Source organism: Neovison vison, chromosome 9 (genome assembly GCF_020171115.1).
Source record: "Neovison vison isolate M4711 chromosome 9, ASM_NN_V1, whole genome shotgun sequence".
NCBI classification, from domain to species: domain Eukaryota; kingdom Metazoa; phylum Chordata; class Mammalia; order Carnivora; family Mustelidae; genus Neogale; species Neogale vison.
Genome location: NC_058099.1, coordinates 19260308 through 19276581, shown reverse-complemented (window position 1 = coordinate 19276581; position 16274 = coordinate 19260308). Strand labels below are relative to the sequence as shown.

The 16274-nt window shown below is 56.1% G+C and overlaps 1 protein-coding gene across 1 annotated transcript in view; it reads left to right on the top strand.

The window, feature by feature from the left end:
- The window catches only part of COL27A1 (collagen type XXVII alpha 1 chain), a 135056-nt gene that overhangs the window by 95677 nt on the left and 23105 nt on the right, over positions 1-16274 (top strand). The window contains exons 29-39 of the mRNA XM_044265065.1: positions 469-522; positions 1071-1115; positions 1198-1242; positions 1515-1568; positions 2616-2669; positions 3615-3668; positions 4658-4711; positions 6626-6679; positions 10861-10968; positions 15839-15892; positions 15998-16105. Of these exons, the coding sequence (XP_044121000.1) occupies positions 469-522; positions 1071-1115; positions 1198-1242; positions 1515-1568; positions 2616-2669; positions 3615-3668; positions 4658-4711; positions 6626-6679; positions 10861-10968; positions 15839-15892; positions 15998-16105 (684 nt within the window). The remainder of the gene's footprint in view (positions 1-468; positions 523-1070; positions 1116-1197; positions 1243-1514; positions 1569-2615; positions 2670-3614; positions 3669-4657; positions 4712-6625; positions 6680-10860; positions 10969-15838; positions 15893-15997; positions 16106-16274) is intronic.

Below are 16274 nucleotides of genomic sequence, written 5' to 3'. Positions count from 1 at the left end.
CACATGCCGACCCTCCCGGGGCCCTTCGCTGTCAGTGTCCCCCAAGGGTTGTGGTTCAGACACCTGTTTCTGCCTCACGTGTGCTTGGGGAAGAGGGTGCAGCAGCCGAGTCCAAGGGGCTAACTGTGGTGACTTGGCCACATGTATCCAGCCCTCAGCCTGCCCGATTCTGAGGTGTGTGGCTATTTGACCTCCGAAGTCTCTTTCAACAGCGTCATTTGTGCACCCCCACCCCTATTCCAGAACATCAGGGCCTCTAGCGGAGTCCCCCTGTGCCTCGCCATCTCAGCAGGCGTGCTGCGTGTGGGAGACCTGCCTTAGGGTGGGGGCGTGTGCACAACAGGAGGAGAAGGGAGCCCCAGGCTTGTGCCGGAAGAGGCCCGAGGCTCTGGGAAGCCCTGCCTCCTGGTTCCCAGCCCGAGGGAGACCTCTGCTGTCCATGATGCTAGTCCCTCTTTCCTATTCCAGGGCCCCCGAGGACCAGATGGACCAGCCGGGGAGCAGGGGTCCAGGGGCCTGAAGGTACCAACCCCATGAGCTGTCCTTCCTCACATCTCCCACGCTGGGTCAGGAGTCTGGGCACCAAGGCTCACACCTTCCTCAGCGCCAGGCCCCTGGGGGCGGTGGGGAGTCCGAGAGAGGGTGGGAGATCACGGGCCGCTCCTCCTGGTCCTGGAGCCTGAGCCTGGGGTCTTAGGAGAAGGAGCACAGAGAGAGAGCCGTGAATTAGAGGGAGCCAGAGGAGGCAGGAGTAAAAGAGAGTGGGAGGGAACCTTGGGTGCCCTCTGACCTCTTCCTTGGGGCTCCCTGTCCCCTCCAGAGCCCCCCCGGGAGCCGAGATTGCTTCCACTCCCAGCAGGAGTGAGGGGTCCTTGGTTCTCCAGAGCTGATGACAACTATGGCAAACCACTCCCCATGCCAGGCCTCAGTTTCCCCACCTGCACCACAGGGAGAGGGGTGGGTCTGGTGATGACACGGGTTCCTTCCATCTCCCATGGAGTGCGGTCCTGTGTCCGTGAGGTGTCCCCCAGCGCACCCTCTCCTGCCCTCATCTGCTTTGCTTCCCGCAGGGCCCTTCCGGACCGCAGGGCAGACCGGGCCAGCCGGGACAGCAGGTACGTCATGCCGAAGCTGCCAGCCCCCTCCCCGCTCCCTGCCGGCCCATATGTGCCTCTAAGACCCCAAATCTGCTTCCAGGGTGCGGCTGGTGAACGCGGGCCTTCGGGCGTGCGAGGCTTCCCCGTAAGTAGCACCAGTTCTGGAAATTCCGAGGGGCTTTGCCGGGAGATAAGAGCCGCGGTACCCAGTTCCCACAGTGCCGTGGAAACCACACAGGTTCCGGCTGCCCATTCTGCCCTGAAGACCCTCTGGCCTGCCTCTTTCCCCCGAGACCCAGGCTCCCCTTGGGTCACGTGGCGGGTGGGGGAGTGGGGCCCCTCACACACTGCGAAGGCTTCCATACAAGACAAAGGAGGCCAGAGAGGGACTGAGGTCACCTTTGTTCTTCTCTACAGGGCATCCCGGGTCCCTCAGGACCCCCTGGCACCAAAGGCCTCCCAGGAGAACCGGTAAGTGCTTGCTCCTCCCTCTTTGGCCTCTTTGCCCCTGGCGGGCTGGTCCCAGTTGGGCCCCTGCCTGGGAGTGTGGGATGTGGTCAGCCAAGAAGGAGGTTGGAGAGGGATGGGGCCAGGCCTCTGTTACGCTGATGGCACAGACCTTGGGGGGGTGGGGGAGTAGGGAGGGGCACTGGCCAGGGAGCTCAGGAGCTCTGGGTTGGCGTCTAAGCTCACTTGCCCTCCAGCCCATTTTTTTTTTCTCTTTGCATGTGATCAGGAATAATTGTCCCTACCATGCCATCCTGTTGTAAAGATGAAATGAGCAAATGTATACAGGGTGTGTAGCCCAATGAGAAGCTGAAGGAACAGAGTATTCAGGTCTCCAAGGGACCGAGTATGGGCATTGCAGGGTCTGGGCAGGAGCCAGTGAGGGGTTTGAAACCAAGATGACCCTTCAGGAGGTCTCCCTGGAAGGACAGGTTTGGGGGACAGCCCAAGTGTCAGGACGCCCCTTGAGGAGGCAGTGGAGTGATACCGCTGGCGAGGGACAGGAGAGGACAGCCTCAAGGGACCCAGGAGGAGGGATCCCTGTGGTGGGGCAGGAGGAGGACAGGAGGCTCCTGCTCCCTGGGGCCGTGGTACAGTCCCACATCGATAGGCCCAAGGAGACCTGATTTGAACAGTGAATTGACCAGGAGCCGGATGGGGGTTTCCAGAGGTGGATCCCGGGTGGAAGGGCATTCAGACAGATGGAACAGAGTGAGCGAGGCTGCTCAGAAGGCTGGAAGGTTTCTGAGTGGGAGAGGGGTCCCTGAGTTTGAGGGAAACAGGAGACAGTGCAGACGGTTTGAGGGAGAGGCAGGAGACCGGTGGTGAGGGAGGAGCTGCAGACAGCGGGTCCCCGGCAAGGCAGGTGGTGGGGGGCATGGCAGCAGGGTCCCAGGTTCTTGGACCTTCTCCCTTACCTGCCCCTGCACACTGTACTATTGGGCCTCAGGCCCCAGAGAGGACCCAGGCTACCTTCTCAAACTGTTATATGTCTGTCTGTCTGTCTTACAGGGCCCTCAGGGACCCCAGGGGCCACTTGGTCCTCCGGGAGAGATGGGCCCCAAGGTGAGTGCTGAGGGTCCCTTGCTTGTCCTGAGATGTTGCTGGGGCGATATCAGCACCTCGTGGCCCTCCTCCGCTGGGGGATCCTAGGCCTGGCCTGGGAAATGGTCGTGTCCTATGTCCTGCAGAAAGCGAAGGGTAGACACCGCCCCCACCTCCCCACCCCCACCCCCCACCCCGCTCACAGGAGAGCAGATCCATGCTAATAAAGTAGGGGGAGCAGATCCATGCTAATAAAGTAGGGGGAGGAGCTGGGCTCCAGGTCCCAGAGCAGTGCATGGCCTGCAGGGGTGCCAGGACCCTCCGGTGGGTTAGCAGTGCCTCTTCTGTGCCACCAAGGGAAGCAGCAGTGCCCCCTGCCGCCCCGCCCCTGTGGGAACTTCTGCTCAGCACCGAGGTTTGCCTGCAGAACCTGTCTTTTACAGGGCATGCGCTTTAGAGGGGCCTCAGACCCCTCTGCCTTAGAGAAGGAAGCGGATCTGCAGCTTCATGCCGGGGCTGTAGCCATGCCACTGGGAATGACTCGGACCCCTTCCCCCACCCCGTGGGCATCCTGGCCCAGCTTTGGAGTAAAGCACAGGGATCCGTCTACCCTGAATACAGCCTCGGTTGGCTTCCTCCCCTGTTGTTATGTGAATCATGCTATTTTCCTCCCTGCGCTCGCCAAGGGGCTCCTCATGCGGTAACCCACACTCGTGGGGAAGGAGAGAGATCCAGCAGCCTCGGAGCCCCTCCAGGGCTCATCCCCCTGGGTGCAGCCACCACCCGCCCTGTGGTCCCAGCCCCAAGCTCCCAGAAGGCCCGCAGCCTACTCCTAGCTCTGTGTCTCTCCTGCTGTGTGACCTCAGGCACATTCCTTGCCCTCTCTGGGGCAACCTCAGTTATTCTCCTCCCTTACAGTCGAGGCCAACCCTTGCTGTAGGAGGGACCAGTGGCATTTTCTTGCAGGGGCCGCCCGGTGCGGTGGGAGAACCGGGCCTTCCTGGGGAAGCCGGGATGAAGGTAAGGCAGGATGAAAGAGAAAATTGACTTGTTGAAACCAGCTCCCAGCTGGCGGCCACGTCCTCCCCACGGAAGAGAAACGGGCCTTTCTTGTGTGGGGATAATGAATTCTCTGTGTTTCTGGCCGGGAGCGGGTCCTGGCTACGGCCACAGTGGCGGGCCCAGCCGACCCGGAGCCCCCACCCCGGCCCCCTGCCCAGCGGTGTTTTCCCTGGCACCTGCCCCATGCCCCGGCGGCCGCACCTCCTGGCCTCCCGAGATACCATCTGCATTTCAGTCCCCGAGCCCCTCATTACCTGCAAGGGAAACAGGCGCCCATTGATGCCTGGGCTCTGGGGAGAGCCCTGTCCCCGCTCTGTTGTGGAAGAGAGTGCGGCCTATCTAAAACAGACGGAAATGGGATTGTCCGGATTGGGGCAGGGCTGGGGGCTCGGAGCTCCCCCTCTTCCTGGCACCCCCCCCCCACCCAGACGTCGGCATAGAGGGAGACTAGTTTAGAAATCCCCATGTGGTGATCTTTTGTGGGGACAGGTGACATTTACTCTGGTTCATTTCGGGCCTCTTCCTCCTTTGGGTTTCTTTCCAAGGCTCTCAGGGAGAGTAAAGAAGGCGGTCAGCCACAGATTTGCCATCCCTGCCTCTGGTCCTCCCTGGAGCCAAACTACCCAGGTTTGGATCCTGAATCTGTCCCTTCTTAGCCTCATGGGCTTGGGCTAGTGATGTGACCCCGAGCGTTGGTTTCTCCATTAGTAAAAGAAGATCCCTTCTCTGGCAGGGTTGTTGTGAGGTTTCAGTGTTGAGACCCACACGGCCCGGGGGGGCCTGGAGCAGGGGCTCTGGTTGGCATTTTGCAGTGTCGCTTTGGTTCTCGGGAAGGAGGGGCTTCCCCAGCTCCCAACCCAAATCAGAGCTGGTGAGGACAGCAAAGTGAAGCACGGGCTGGGATTGGCCCTACCCACCCCCATGGAATTGTGTTTGGCTTCTCCTAGGGTGACCTTGGGCCTCTGGGCACCCCTGGGGAGCAGGGCCTCATTGGGCAGCGGGTAAGTCAAAAGCAAATTCATTCTTCCTGGAAAGTCACCTGTGGGTCACTTGGGTCGGGGGAAGGGCTTTCCTCAACCTCCCTGAGCCTCTGGGAGAAAGAGACAGTGAATTCCTATAGCCTCATCTCATCTCTCTTGCTGAGCCAGCATTTCCACAACATAGAGGCACTCTTTGGAAGAAAACGATCTTGTGGTCAGAGTGTTTGGGATTCACTGCATGTTCCCTGTTCCCTCTCCACATTAGCAGTAAGCATTTTCAAGGCTCTGAGAAGGCCAGCAGCCAAGACAGTGGTTCCTTTTGGATTAATCCAAACTTAAATGGCCTGCAGCACTTTTACTTTTGAAAAACACCTGTTATCATCCTTGGAAACTCTTCCATGGAAGGTTATGTTTCTCTTTTCTGAAAGAAACCCACAAAGCTTGCCTTCCTCTGAGAAGCTTTGGGATGCCTCTCTGTCCACCTCTCTATGCTCCGTGCCCAGTTTATACAGTCTTTGCCCAAATGTGGCTGCAGGCATACTGGGAGGGGTACAGAGCAGGCATCCTGTAGCATCTGCCAGGTGCAGGAGGTGGGGTCCCAGTGGAAGGGGGAGTTAGTGTGGGCCTCAGTTCCTGGGGGCACCAGAGGCAGGTGCCCTTCATTTCTTATCTCCCCTGTTTTTCCAATGCCTCGTGCTCCCCCTGCCCGGAGTCAACCGAGGTGCCGCAAATTGAGTTAAGATGTGGAAGGAGCAAGAAAGACCACAGGGCAAGGCAGGATGCATGTGCAGCCCGAAACCCCAAGATGGTAAATCTTGTGTGTCAACAAAGACTGATCAGTATGCTTTTCTTAGAGTGCTGTGTTAAGAAGGATTCTGAGGTTCCATCTAGGCACAGTAGAAAGGAGAGTGATGAGCACTCACTCGATGCCCACTGTGTGCCTGGCCCTTCTCTCAAAGCGCTGGGAACCGAGCAGTGAGTAACAGGAGGCCGTGTTCTTACGGAACCACATTCTAGTAGATCCATTAGTGACATCTGCCACGGGCACAAGAAGGTGTCTACACCAAAGGCTTGTGGGGCCTTTGCCATCCCTGCCGCTGATGACCTCTGAGGCCCCTTCAGGCTCGGGTGCTGCACAGCCATGAACTCTGAAAGCCGAGAGAGACCCAAACTAATCTGACGGCCAGTTCGAGGACTCAGAAGGCCAGGGGCATCTCTGGAGCGGGGGCTGCAAGCAGAGAACCTAGCTGAGGGCCAGATGGGGATTCAGGGTCTTGGCATCGCTCTCGAAGTTGCTGGCCGGAAAGTCTCAAGGCCGGCCTCACCTTCCACATCTGAGAAATGGGATTCCACGGGGAGTTCCATGGGAGCTCACTGCAGCTGCCGAAACGATATGTCAAATGGCTGCCATTCGTGGGCTGCCTACACTGTGCCTCACAGGCACCCTCACAGGAAGTGGTGCCAGCCCAACCTTCCGATGAGAAAACAGCCACCCGTGGGGGCTAGGCAGTTTGCTTGTGGTCACACCGCCAGCGAATGGGGAGCCCAGTGGGGGAACTGAGGTCTGTATGACATCAGAGCCTTAACGACTGAGCAGCCAAGTTTCCAGCCAACCAACTAACTAGGATACTTTGTAACTGGTGAGCTGGGGTAGCCCCCAGGTGACCCACCCTGCAGACAGGCTGGGGCTTCGGGGTCTGCTCCGTCTTTCTGAAGAGCTGGCAGTGGGCACCCCAGCACCCCCCCAGCACCCCCAGCCCCCGGCTCGCTCACTGGTTCAGCCACTGTTGGGCACCTTCTGTGTGCCGGGCATTCTGGGGTCATATTGCCCGGAGACAGCAGGGTTGGGGTCCCGCCCCAAGGAGCGGGAGGAAGTAAAAGCACATTGGGCCCCGTCCCTGGGAATGTCTCATCTTTCCCTACTACCCTTTCCAGGGAGAGCCAGGCCTCGAGGGTGACAGTGGCCCCGCAGGGCCTGATGGGCTGAAGGTGAGCGTCTTGCGGTGGGATCGGGGGGCGGGGGGGGGACAGGGGTGTGTTCTGGAACCGTCTTCTACCTCTGCTCCCATTCCCCTCCCATCCAAGACCTGAGCTTTCCCCGGAAGCATTGTGTTCTCATACAGCTCTGAGACCAGAGCTCCAGCCCCTATGGCAAGCACAACCCCCCCCCATACACTCCCCTGCCCGCCACTGCCTCCTGCCCTGCTTAGACGGGGCTAGGAGCCATCCCCCCTTCCACTCCTCACTGCTAGCCTTCTCAAAACTACAGCTTCTTTCGGTTAAGGGTAGTGTCTGGACAGCCTGCTCTGGGCTAGACCCAGAGCCAGCAGCTTAGCTCTCTGTTATCTTGCAAACATCCTAAAAGATCAGGAAAATCATCATCATCACCGCCCATGACCTGTAAGCCACTCTTCATGGTGGGCTGCTCCCCACCACAGTTTATCAGGTACTGTGCTGAGCCCTTTGTTTATGTAACACCTCAGTTAATGCTGTGGGCTAAGTTCTGTCTTTTTTTTTTTTTTTTTTTAAAGACCTATTTATTTATTTATTTGACAGAGAGAGATCACAAGCAGGCAGAGAGGCAGGCAGAGAGAGAGGAAGGGAAGCAGGCTCCCCGCTGAGCAGAGAGTCCAATGCGGGACTCGATCCCAGGACCCTGAGATCATGACCTGAGCTGAAGGCAGAGGCTTTAATCCACTGAGCCACCCAGGCACCCTAAGTTCTGTCTTTAAATAAGGGAACTGAAACACAGAGAGGTTAAGCAACTTGCCCAAAGACACACAGCCAGTAATTGGCACAGACAAGACCCAAGCTTCGGCTCCCTCTCTGCACCATGCACCCGTTCTAAAGGTGTGGAGGCTGAGGCTCTGAAGGACACAGACGTGCACTCACCCAGAGTCTGTGGCTGTGAGTGGAGAATCCACAATTCAAACCCAGGGCTCACTGTTGCCTTACTCAGCCCAGCCACGTCCCGTAGATTCCTCTGAAGGTGCGGGCACCTTCAGGAAGCTCCAGGGCTCCCCTGCACTATGAGGCCGACTTACCAGCTCCACATCTAGCATAAGCCTGTCCCTGGCTGCCAGCCCTGGCCCAGCCCTAACCCTGGCCCAGTACTTAGGTGGGCTCTCCCCAGGGTGGCCTGTCATTCTGAGTGAGCTCCTCACGCAAGGGCCCAAGGGCCACATCCCAGGATTCCCTCTGTCACCCGTTTACTCTTCATGTGACCTCAGATAAGTGGCTCTCAGTTACCCCGTCCCCAGACCCCTATGCCCACTGCCCCATGCCCATAGCTGCCCTGGGTCCCTGGCTTCCCTGTCTACTACTAGGGTGGCTCTGGGACAGGCCCCTGGCTGGCTCCCCAGCTGCCCCGGGTTTTTCTTGCAAGGCCGAGAGCGCCCCCTGTCTGCCATCCGTCTGCCTCCTCTCCTCTCCAGCTGGGCTGCATCCTAGGGTACAACCAGGCCCCTGCTGGGGAGGACAGGACAGCCCCTCCACACCCTTTGCCCAATGCCTGCTTGAATGGCAGTGACGCTGAAGAACATTCTAGCTAAAATTCTCAGCATACTCACCGTGTGCTCGCATCACCTGCCTTAAGAGCTCTATGTGACTGAACCCGTGTCCTCCTCCCAGCTGCCCTGGGAGTTGGATTCATTCCCATCCCCACGTGACAGATGGGGAAACTGAGTCACAGCACAGGGCTCTCTTCCATTTCTGGCCAGCCACCTTTCTTCTCCCTGGAGTTGTGCTGAGGTGGGATGGGAGGTGGGGCTTCAAGGCACGAGGGTCTCACCGGGTCCTTCCTGATCTCCGCACGGCTCCTGGCACTGACGTCTTCCTCCTCCTCCTCCACTCCCTTCAAAGCAGTTCTGTCTCGGACCTTGGGTCAGAGTAGTTGCTGCAGATGCCCAGCATCTTCTCTGGTCCTCCTGAAACCCAGGAGACACCGTACTGTCTTCACGGTGTTTGTCCAAGAATCACCTTCATGGGGGAAAACCACCTCCCGGACACACACAGTCGTGAGAGTCTGCAGCCTGCTTTTCTGCTGCCGATCTGTGTTGAGTTTGCTGACTCGCAGCAGATGGTGGCGGGGACAGCGGTGGTGACTCCTGGGAAGGCTAACCTTCGTCTGGAACTCACGTGCCCGACACCCTGCTAAGCTACTTACACGGATTAGCTCTTTCAATCCCCATAGTAACCCTTTACTGCTTACTTTACAAATGAGGAAATTTGCCCAGGGTCACATAGCCATTGAGAGGTGGCAGCAAGGTTCAAATTTAAGCGACATAACCCCAGGAGTGAGGGAGGTACTGTCTCCTGCACAGAGAACCTCGGAATCTGAACCCCAGGGTTTCACGCATGCTCGCCCGCTGACTTCCATGTGTGGTTGGGAAGGCTCCGCCTCCCTGGGCCTCAGTTTCCCCATCTGTAAATCGAGAAGTTTGAGCTAGACAATTTGTAAGACTCTTCTGAGCATGGGTGGATGTCCGGGGGACTCTAGGATTCTCCAGGACCCCCCTACCCAGAACCTATTCTGTAGGGGAGCTACAAGTTTGCTATGCCAGGCTGGAGGGGGCGGGGTGTGTGGGCAGCCCCTGGAGCTGGAGCACCTTCCAGTGCCAGGCTGGGGCCCCTCTCTGAAAACCAGCCCAGCCCCCTGGAACAGGCTGCCTGCCTCAGAGAGCTGGGAGAACAGGTGGCCAGGGATGACAAGCCAGAAGGAGGGGGTTCTGGAGCTGGGGTCCGCAGAAAAGCCATCAGGGCAGCACCCTGTCTCTCTGCCCCCATCTCAGTGGGGACAGATCTCACACACCAACTTGTCTGTCCCTCTCTGGGTGCCCAGATCTGCTGTGCGCTGGCCCACGCCTCAGCTTGGGGTGGCCCCTCCCTCTTATCCATGCCATCTCTTGACCCCTCTTCATTAGGGAGTCTCCCCCCATCCCCTCTAGCTGAGCTAGAAACCACCCCAAAAGACCCCTGCGCCAACCTCCTGTGCCTAGAACGCAGGATCCGGCTTCATGCCCTCCGCACCCTGATCTTTCTCCAGGACCCATACCAGGTTATCAGCGCTCCTTGTAAAGTGTGGCGCCGGGAAACAGAATTGGCAGAGACACTCTCCCCTTCTCCCAGCCTGCTTCCCCGCCCACCCCTTCCTCCTGGCCATGACTTCATCCCCTTTCCCACGGGTCTCCAACCAGTCCCAGCTCAGCCACTTGCAGACTGGCCACACGCCCCGCCGGGCCCGCCAGCCCCGATGGAGGTGACCTTCAGACAGGCACACCACCCTGTTCCTCTGGGGCTGCTGCCCATGCCACGTCCCTCATCCCTGCTCTGCCCCCAGCCTGCCTCAGCCCCGCCTGTGAGGACGACGTGGCCTGGATGTGGCAGGTGCTGTGTCCGTTGTGAATTGCCATCCTCTGGACGAGGAAGTTCTCTGCCACCGGCAAGGACAAGAGCCGTGCAGAGCAGACGGCAATGGGAGATGGCAATAGAGTCAGACAGCAAAAAACAAAACAAAACAACATGGACCAAGCTGCACTTGGATTGTGTCTTTAAAGCTTCATGTACTGCTGTGCTCACTTCGGCAGCACATATACTAAAGCTTCACGTACTGCTAACTAGCTTCCTTGCTTTCAGTCGGCTGTCCCACTGCTTGGTGCCTGGTACACAGCAATGGAAACTATGACCTTTGCTTTATTAGTATTATAAACCATTTGCATGTAAACAAGGGTTGAAAAGGCAACTCAGAAATATGGAGTTGGTTCTGAGAGGCAGGATTGGGTGAATTGTTTTCCTTTTTTAAAATTCCCTTCGGGGTCTTAAGACTCTTGTCCTCCCCCTGTGTCAGTGTTGGGGAGAAAGAGCCTGAATGTCCCAAAGCTGTCCCCTCCTTGTGAACTTGGGAGGCAGGAGTGGTCAAGGTCCTATGTTCCCTCTAAGTGACTTTCTCCCTGGCCCGAGTACCGTGTCAGGGGTATTTCCTGCACCTGCCAGGACATGCCACCCTGACCCTTTTGGTGGCTCAGGGATCCATCAGGGGAAATCCAGGGGCTGCTTGGCCCTGGCCTTGGCCATTTGGATGTGGACATCCAAATGGAGCCCTGAGGTTTAGTGCCTCTGATTGGCTGAGGGACTGATTTTTTCTCTCTCCTCCTCATGCCCTTCCAACCTAGGGGGACAGGGGTGACCCTGGGCCTGATGGTGAACGTGGCAACAAAGGCCAAGAGGGACTGATGGGCGAGGACGGGCCCCCTGGCCCCCCTGGCATCACTGGCGTCCGGGTGAGTGTGCATGGCTTCGTGCCAGCACCGGGGGCATCTGGGCACATGTACCACCCATGTCTGTTCAAGCAGTTGGACAGGAGGTCTTCTGATGGCAGCTGCCTAAAGGCCTTCTGCTTCCTCCACCTGGGGATTTCCCAGAGAACAATCTACCCACATCCCTCCCCGGCCCCAAGCCTCCCATGACTCCCAAGTGCCCTCAGACTAGGATCACCCTCTTCAGTCTGGCTGCCACGGCCTCTGTGAGCCTGGCCCTGCTGACCTTGTCCCACATTCAGCCACACTGAATTTACCAGGGGGTTGGGGGTACTTAGCCAGAGAGGCACTGGCCACCATTCCCCAGTAGGAACTCACCGCTGCCCTCTCTGGGTCACACTTTGGGTACAATGAAGGATTTGGAAGGAACATACTCCAACATTCCAGGGGCTATTTCTTAGTAAACGCTTGAGTATCATGGCTGACGAATGGGCCGGAACGTACAGCAGAAATAGCCCTGGGCCCAGAGGCCAGACGGTGAGTTCTGGCTTGAGAACCCACAGTCTGTGTGACCTTAGGCAGATCATGCTGCCTCTCTGTGAGACTTGGTTTTCTGATCTTTAAAGAGTCAATGAGACTTTGGAAGGAAAGTGCTTTCTACAACGTGCCAGAAAATAAATATTGTCTTTATGAAGCTGGAGGAGGAAATGACTGGAAGCTGGTGGTAGTGGTGATGGTGGTAGTGGTAATGTTGATGGTTGGGTGGAGGTGGAGATGCTGATGATATAGATGATGGTGGTGATGGTGATGATGGTGGAGATGATGATGATGATGGTGGAGATGGTGATGATGATGGTGGAGATGGTGATGATGATGGTGGAGATGGTGATGGTGGTGGAGATGGTGATGATGGTGGAGATGGTGATGATGGTGAAGATGGTGGAGATGATGATGATGATGGTGGAGATGGTGATGATGGTAGAGATGGTGATGGTGGTGATGATGGTGAAGATGGTGATGGTGGTGGAGATGGTGATGATGATGGTGGAGATGGTGATGGTGGTGATGATGGTGAAGATGGTGATGATGGTGAAGATGGTGATGATGATGGTGGAGATGGTGATGGTGGTGATGATGGTGATGGTGGTGAAGATGGTGATGATGATGGTGGAGATGGTGATGATGGTGGAGATGGAGATGGTGATGATGGTGGAGATGGTGATGATGATGGTGGAGATGGTGATGATGGTGATGATGGTGGAGATGATGATGATGGTGGAGATGGTGATGGTGGTAGAGATGGTGATGGTGGTAAAGATGGTGATGATGATGGTGGAGATGGTGATGATGACGGTGGAGATGGTGATGGTGGTGGAGATGGTGATGATGGTGGAGATGGTGATGATGATGGTGGAGATGGTGATGGTGGTGATGATGGTGAAGATGATGATGATGGTGGAGATGGTGATGGTGGTGATGATGGTGAAGATGATGATGATGGTGGAGATGGTGATGATGATGGTGGAGATGGTGATGGTGGTGATGATGGTTGTGGTGATGATGGTGGAGATGATGATGGCAATGATTAATGTGATAGTGATGATGGTGATGATGGAGGTGATGGTATTAAGGTGGTGACGGTGATAGTGGTGATGGTGGTAGAGATGGTGGTGATGGTGATAATGGTGGTGATGGTGGTGATGGTATTAACGTGGTGACGGTGATAGTGGTGATGGTGGTAGAGATGGTGGTGATGGTGATAATGGTGGTGATGGTGGTGATGATGGTGATGGTGGAGGTGATGATATTAGTAATGGTGGTGAAGGTGTAAATGGTGATGGTGGTAGCGATGGTGGTGATGATGGTGATAGTGGAGGTGATGGTATTAGTGGTGGTGGAGATGGTGGTGATGATGGTAGAGATGGTGTGATGATAGTGCTAATGGTAGAGATGGTGAGGGTGCTGGCAATGATGGTGATGGTGATGACAGTGGTAGTGGTGGTGACAGTGCCCATGCTGATGGGGGCCATGTTGGTGGTGGTGGTGCCAACAGGGTTAATGTCTATATTTTGCCATCTCCACCAATTTCATCTACTGGAATGGGAAAGAGATTCACTGCAGCCAGACTGAGTGTGTGTTGGTGACAGAGGTGGGGAGAGGCTTGTATTTGAGTCTCTTTGGCATCAGGGCTGCAGGACAAGTATCTCCCACTCTGGCCGGGAAACAGTGGAGTATTTAAAAATAGAATTTTATGAGCCTTCAGAGCCTTTCCAGAAATATATCTTCATGGATGGGGGCCCAGTAAAAGTCTTCATTCTGGCTCCATGGACTCACCCCACTGGATGCTCCAGCCCTTACTCAGGACTTCCCACACCATGAGGGCTGCTCCCAGCTGGAGAGGGCTTGTCAGAACAAGTGGCCGGCCGCTCTGTCCTGGGGGAGACTCTTGGCGTCCTGGCTCTGTGCTGAATTCTTCCGTGCTGACTCACTTCTCCTCCTGACAAGGGATCAGCCACAGCAGTCACCTCAGCCCACTGACCCCTTCCACCAGCCCCTATATCATGATTAGACAACTGCCCAGATATGACCAGCCTGGGACAAGGGGTGCCCCAGACACTGAGGACCTGCATCTCATCTGAACCCAGCGAGGTGACCTGCGGGTCCTGTCTTCATCTCACTGGGCCTGTGTCTTTGGCTCTCAAATGGGATAAATAACCCCTTCCTCCCAGCCCATGGCCAGAATTGGGGGAGGCATGGCATAGAACACAGACATGGTGCCTGGTCCTTGCCTGGCCCACGGTCATATTGGTTGTGACTATTTTATTCCTGGAGGAGCCAAAGATTGGGACGTGGTCTACTTCAGTGCTGTGGGTAGAGACAGGAGATGAGTTACCTGTATAATTTAAAATTTTTTAATACTTACATTACAAAACCTAAAAAGAGGTGGATGAAATAAATTTTAATAGTGTATTTTATTTAGCTCAATATAGCCTAGATACGAACATTTCCAACATGTAGTCAACATAAAAATCATTAATCAGGTATTTTACCTTCTTCTTCTTCCTTTTTTTTTTCTGTTTTTTTCTAAATCTATGAAATTTGATGTGTAATTTACTCATATGGCACATCTCAATTCGGACGCTTAATTTTCATTGGAAATACTTGTTCTGTGTTTAGATTTCGTAAAACACACAGCTGAAAATGTAGGTTTATATCCCCAAGTTGTTCCAAACATATGTAAAAGTTTTGTGGTAACTGAATTATCTGTATTTAAACTAATTTTAAGTTAATTAAAATTAGATTGAATTCAGAATTTGGTTTCTTCATCCAGTCACCACCTTTTCAAGTGCTCAGGAGCGTTATGTGGCAAGCGGTCACAGATAGACAAAGCTAGTTCAAGCCTTACCTATGAGAGGCAGGGCAGCTGAGGCACACAGAAGGGAAGGGGCTTGTCCAGGGTCACATAAGGTCTTAAGTACCAGAATGCAAGGCAGTCTGTGCTCGGTCCTTCCAAGACTACCATTTCTTCCTTCCTGAGGTCCCTAGGGCAGTCTCACTGGCACTGCCCTTGGGGACAGAGATTTGTCTTCTCCAATCCACTTTTGCCGTGTTTTGTCCTTATGCGGAATAAAGGTGGCCTCCCTGTAATTTCCATCCACTGATCACCCCAAAGAACACAGCTGCCCCTGTGTTCTGCAGATGGGTGTCAAGTGCCTCTCCTGCTACTCTAAAATCCCATCTTCCTACCTTTCCTCCATCACAGTTACTCATTGCCCCCTCCTATTCCAAGGTGGGGCCATCACCTCCCTCATCCTACAGCATATACCTCTGTTAATGCAGCCAAAGGGCTTGAATTGAACTAGTTCTTTAGTGCTTACCAAGAACGTAGATGTCCTTTGAGGTTTGGGTCTTGAAGGGACTATCCTCCAGGGACCATCGGGATGTCCTTTGAGATCAGAAACACTGTCTATCTTATGCTCGACATCCCAACCTGGTGGGCTCAGAATTGGGATTCTCTTCTCTCCCTTTCTTTTCCTCTCTTATCTGTCTTATGCTCACACGTGCACACTTACATGCATTCACTCACCCTGTGAGTGGCCCTGACAAGAGCAGGGCAAAGGAAAGCAAAGGGAGGCCCTGTGAGGGAGGGGGCGGAGCAGCCTATGGGAGGGAGTGGCCTGGGAACCCCAGTGGGATAGTAGGGGAGGACCGCGGACCTTCCAGGCACAATGCCCCACTGGGAGAATCCCCTCCCACTCCTATCCCCAAAAGAGGGCGCCCCTGTCCATGGGACACAGTCTCGGGCTGGTCAGAAGTGCCCCATGGCATCTCAGAGATGTAGGAAGAGCTCCCTGCCCGCTGCATGTCATCAGAGGCCCCAGGAGCCCCGGGCATGGAGTCAGACAGATCCGCAGTTGACTCAGTGTGCTGGGCCATGTCGTTTCACCTTTGGGCAGCCCAGAGGTCACCATCCGTGGGAGCAGACCTCGATCGGGCCTCCGGCTCAGGGTTCCCCAGGGGCTGGAACAGTGTGGGGCTCGTGGCAGGTGCAGAGGGTGCAGGTGCAGGTGCTCCCTCTGGGACAGCATGGGCGCCTCGCAGTCACCCCGAAACAGGGATGTGTCCAGCACTGACTATGGGCCAGGCACCCAGTGAGAACGAGGGGCCATCCCTGGATTAGCTTCTCAGCCCCATGTGGCAAACAGGACCCCTGTCCCCACTTCACAGGCCAGGTTCCCACATCACAGGATCCCCGGGGTACGGAGCACAGGGTGAGTTCTGAACCCAGGCAGTCCGCCCTCAGAGCTCCTGTGCCGATACCCCTTAGGCTCCGTGGCTCCGCCTCAGGTTGCTCTCATTTCTCACCCTCCTCCTTCCCTCCTTCTCCTCCCAGGGTCCTGAAGGAAAACCAGGGAAGCAAGGCGAGAAGGGCCGGACCGGAGCCAAGGCGGGTGCCCAACCCCTGTGACCATGATCTCCTCTCCCCCTCCCCCACTTCTCTCCCCGCCCCCTGCTGGGGCTCCATGACCGTCTGTATCTCCTCCCACTGCAGGGTGCCAAGGGCTACCAAGGACAGCTGGGTGAGATGGGCGTCCCTGGAGACCCCGGACCCCCTGGCACCCCAGGCCCTAAAGGGTCCCGGGGCAGTCTGGGACCAACGGTGAGAACTCTCGGGGTGGGGTGGTTTGGGGTGGGCAGGCACAGAGCAGGGGTGCAGGGGGTGAGGGGGGCAAGGGAAGAAAGAGAGGTACCTCCTGCTCCACTGCCAGCCAAACCCTTGGCTGTCCCCTGTCCTAGCTGCTTCTTTTGCATCATGGGTCCCTTGGGGA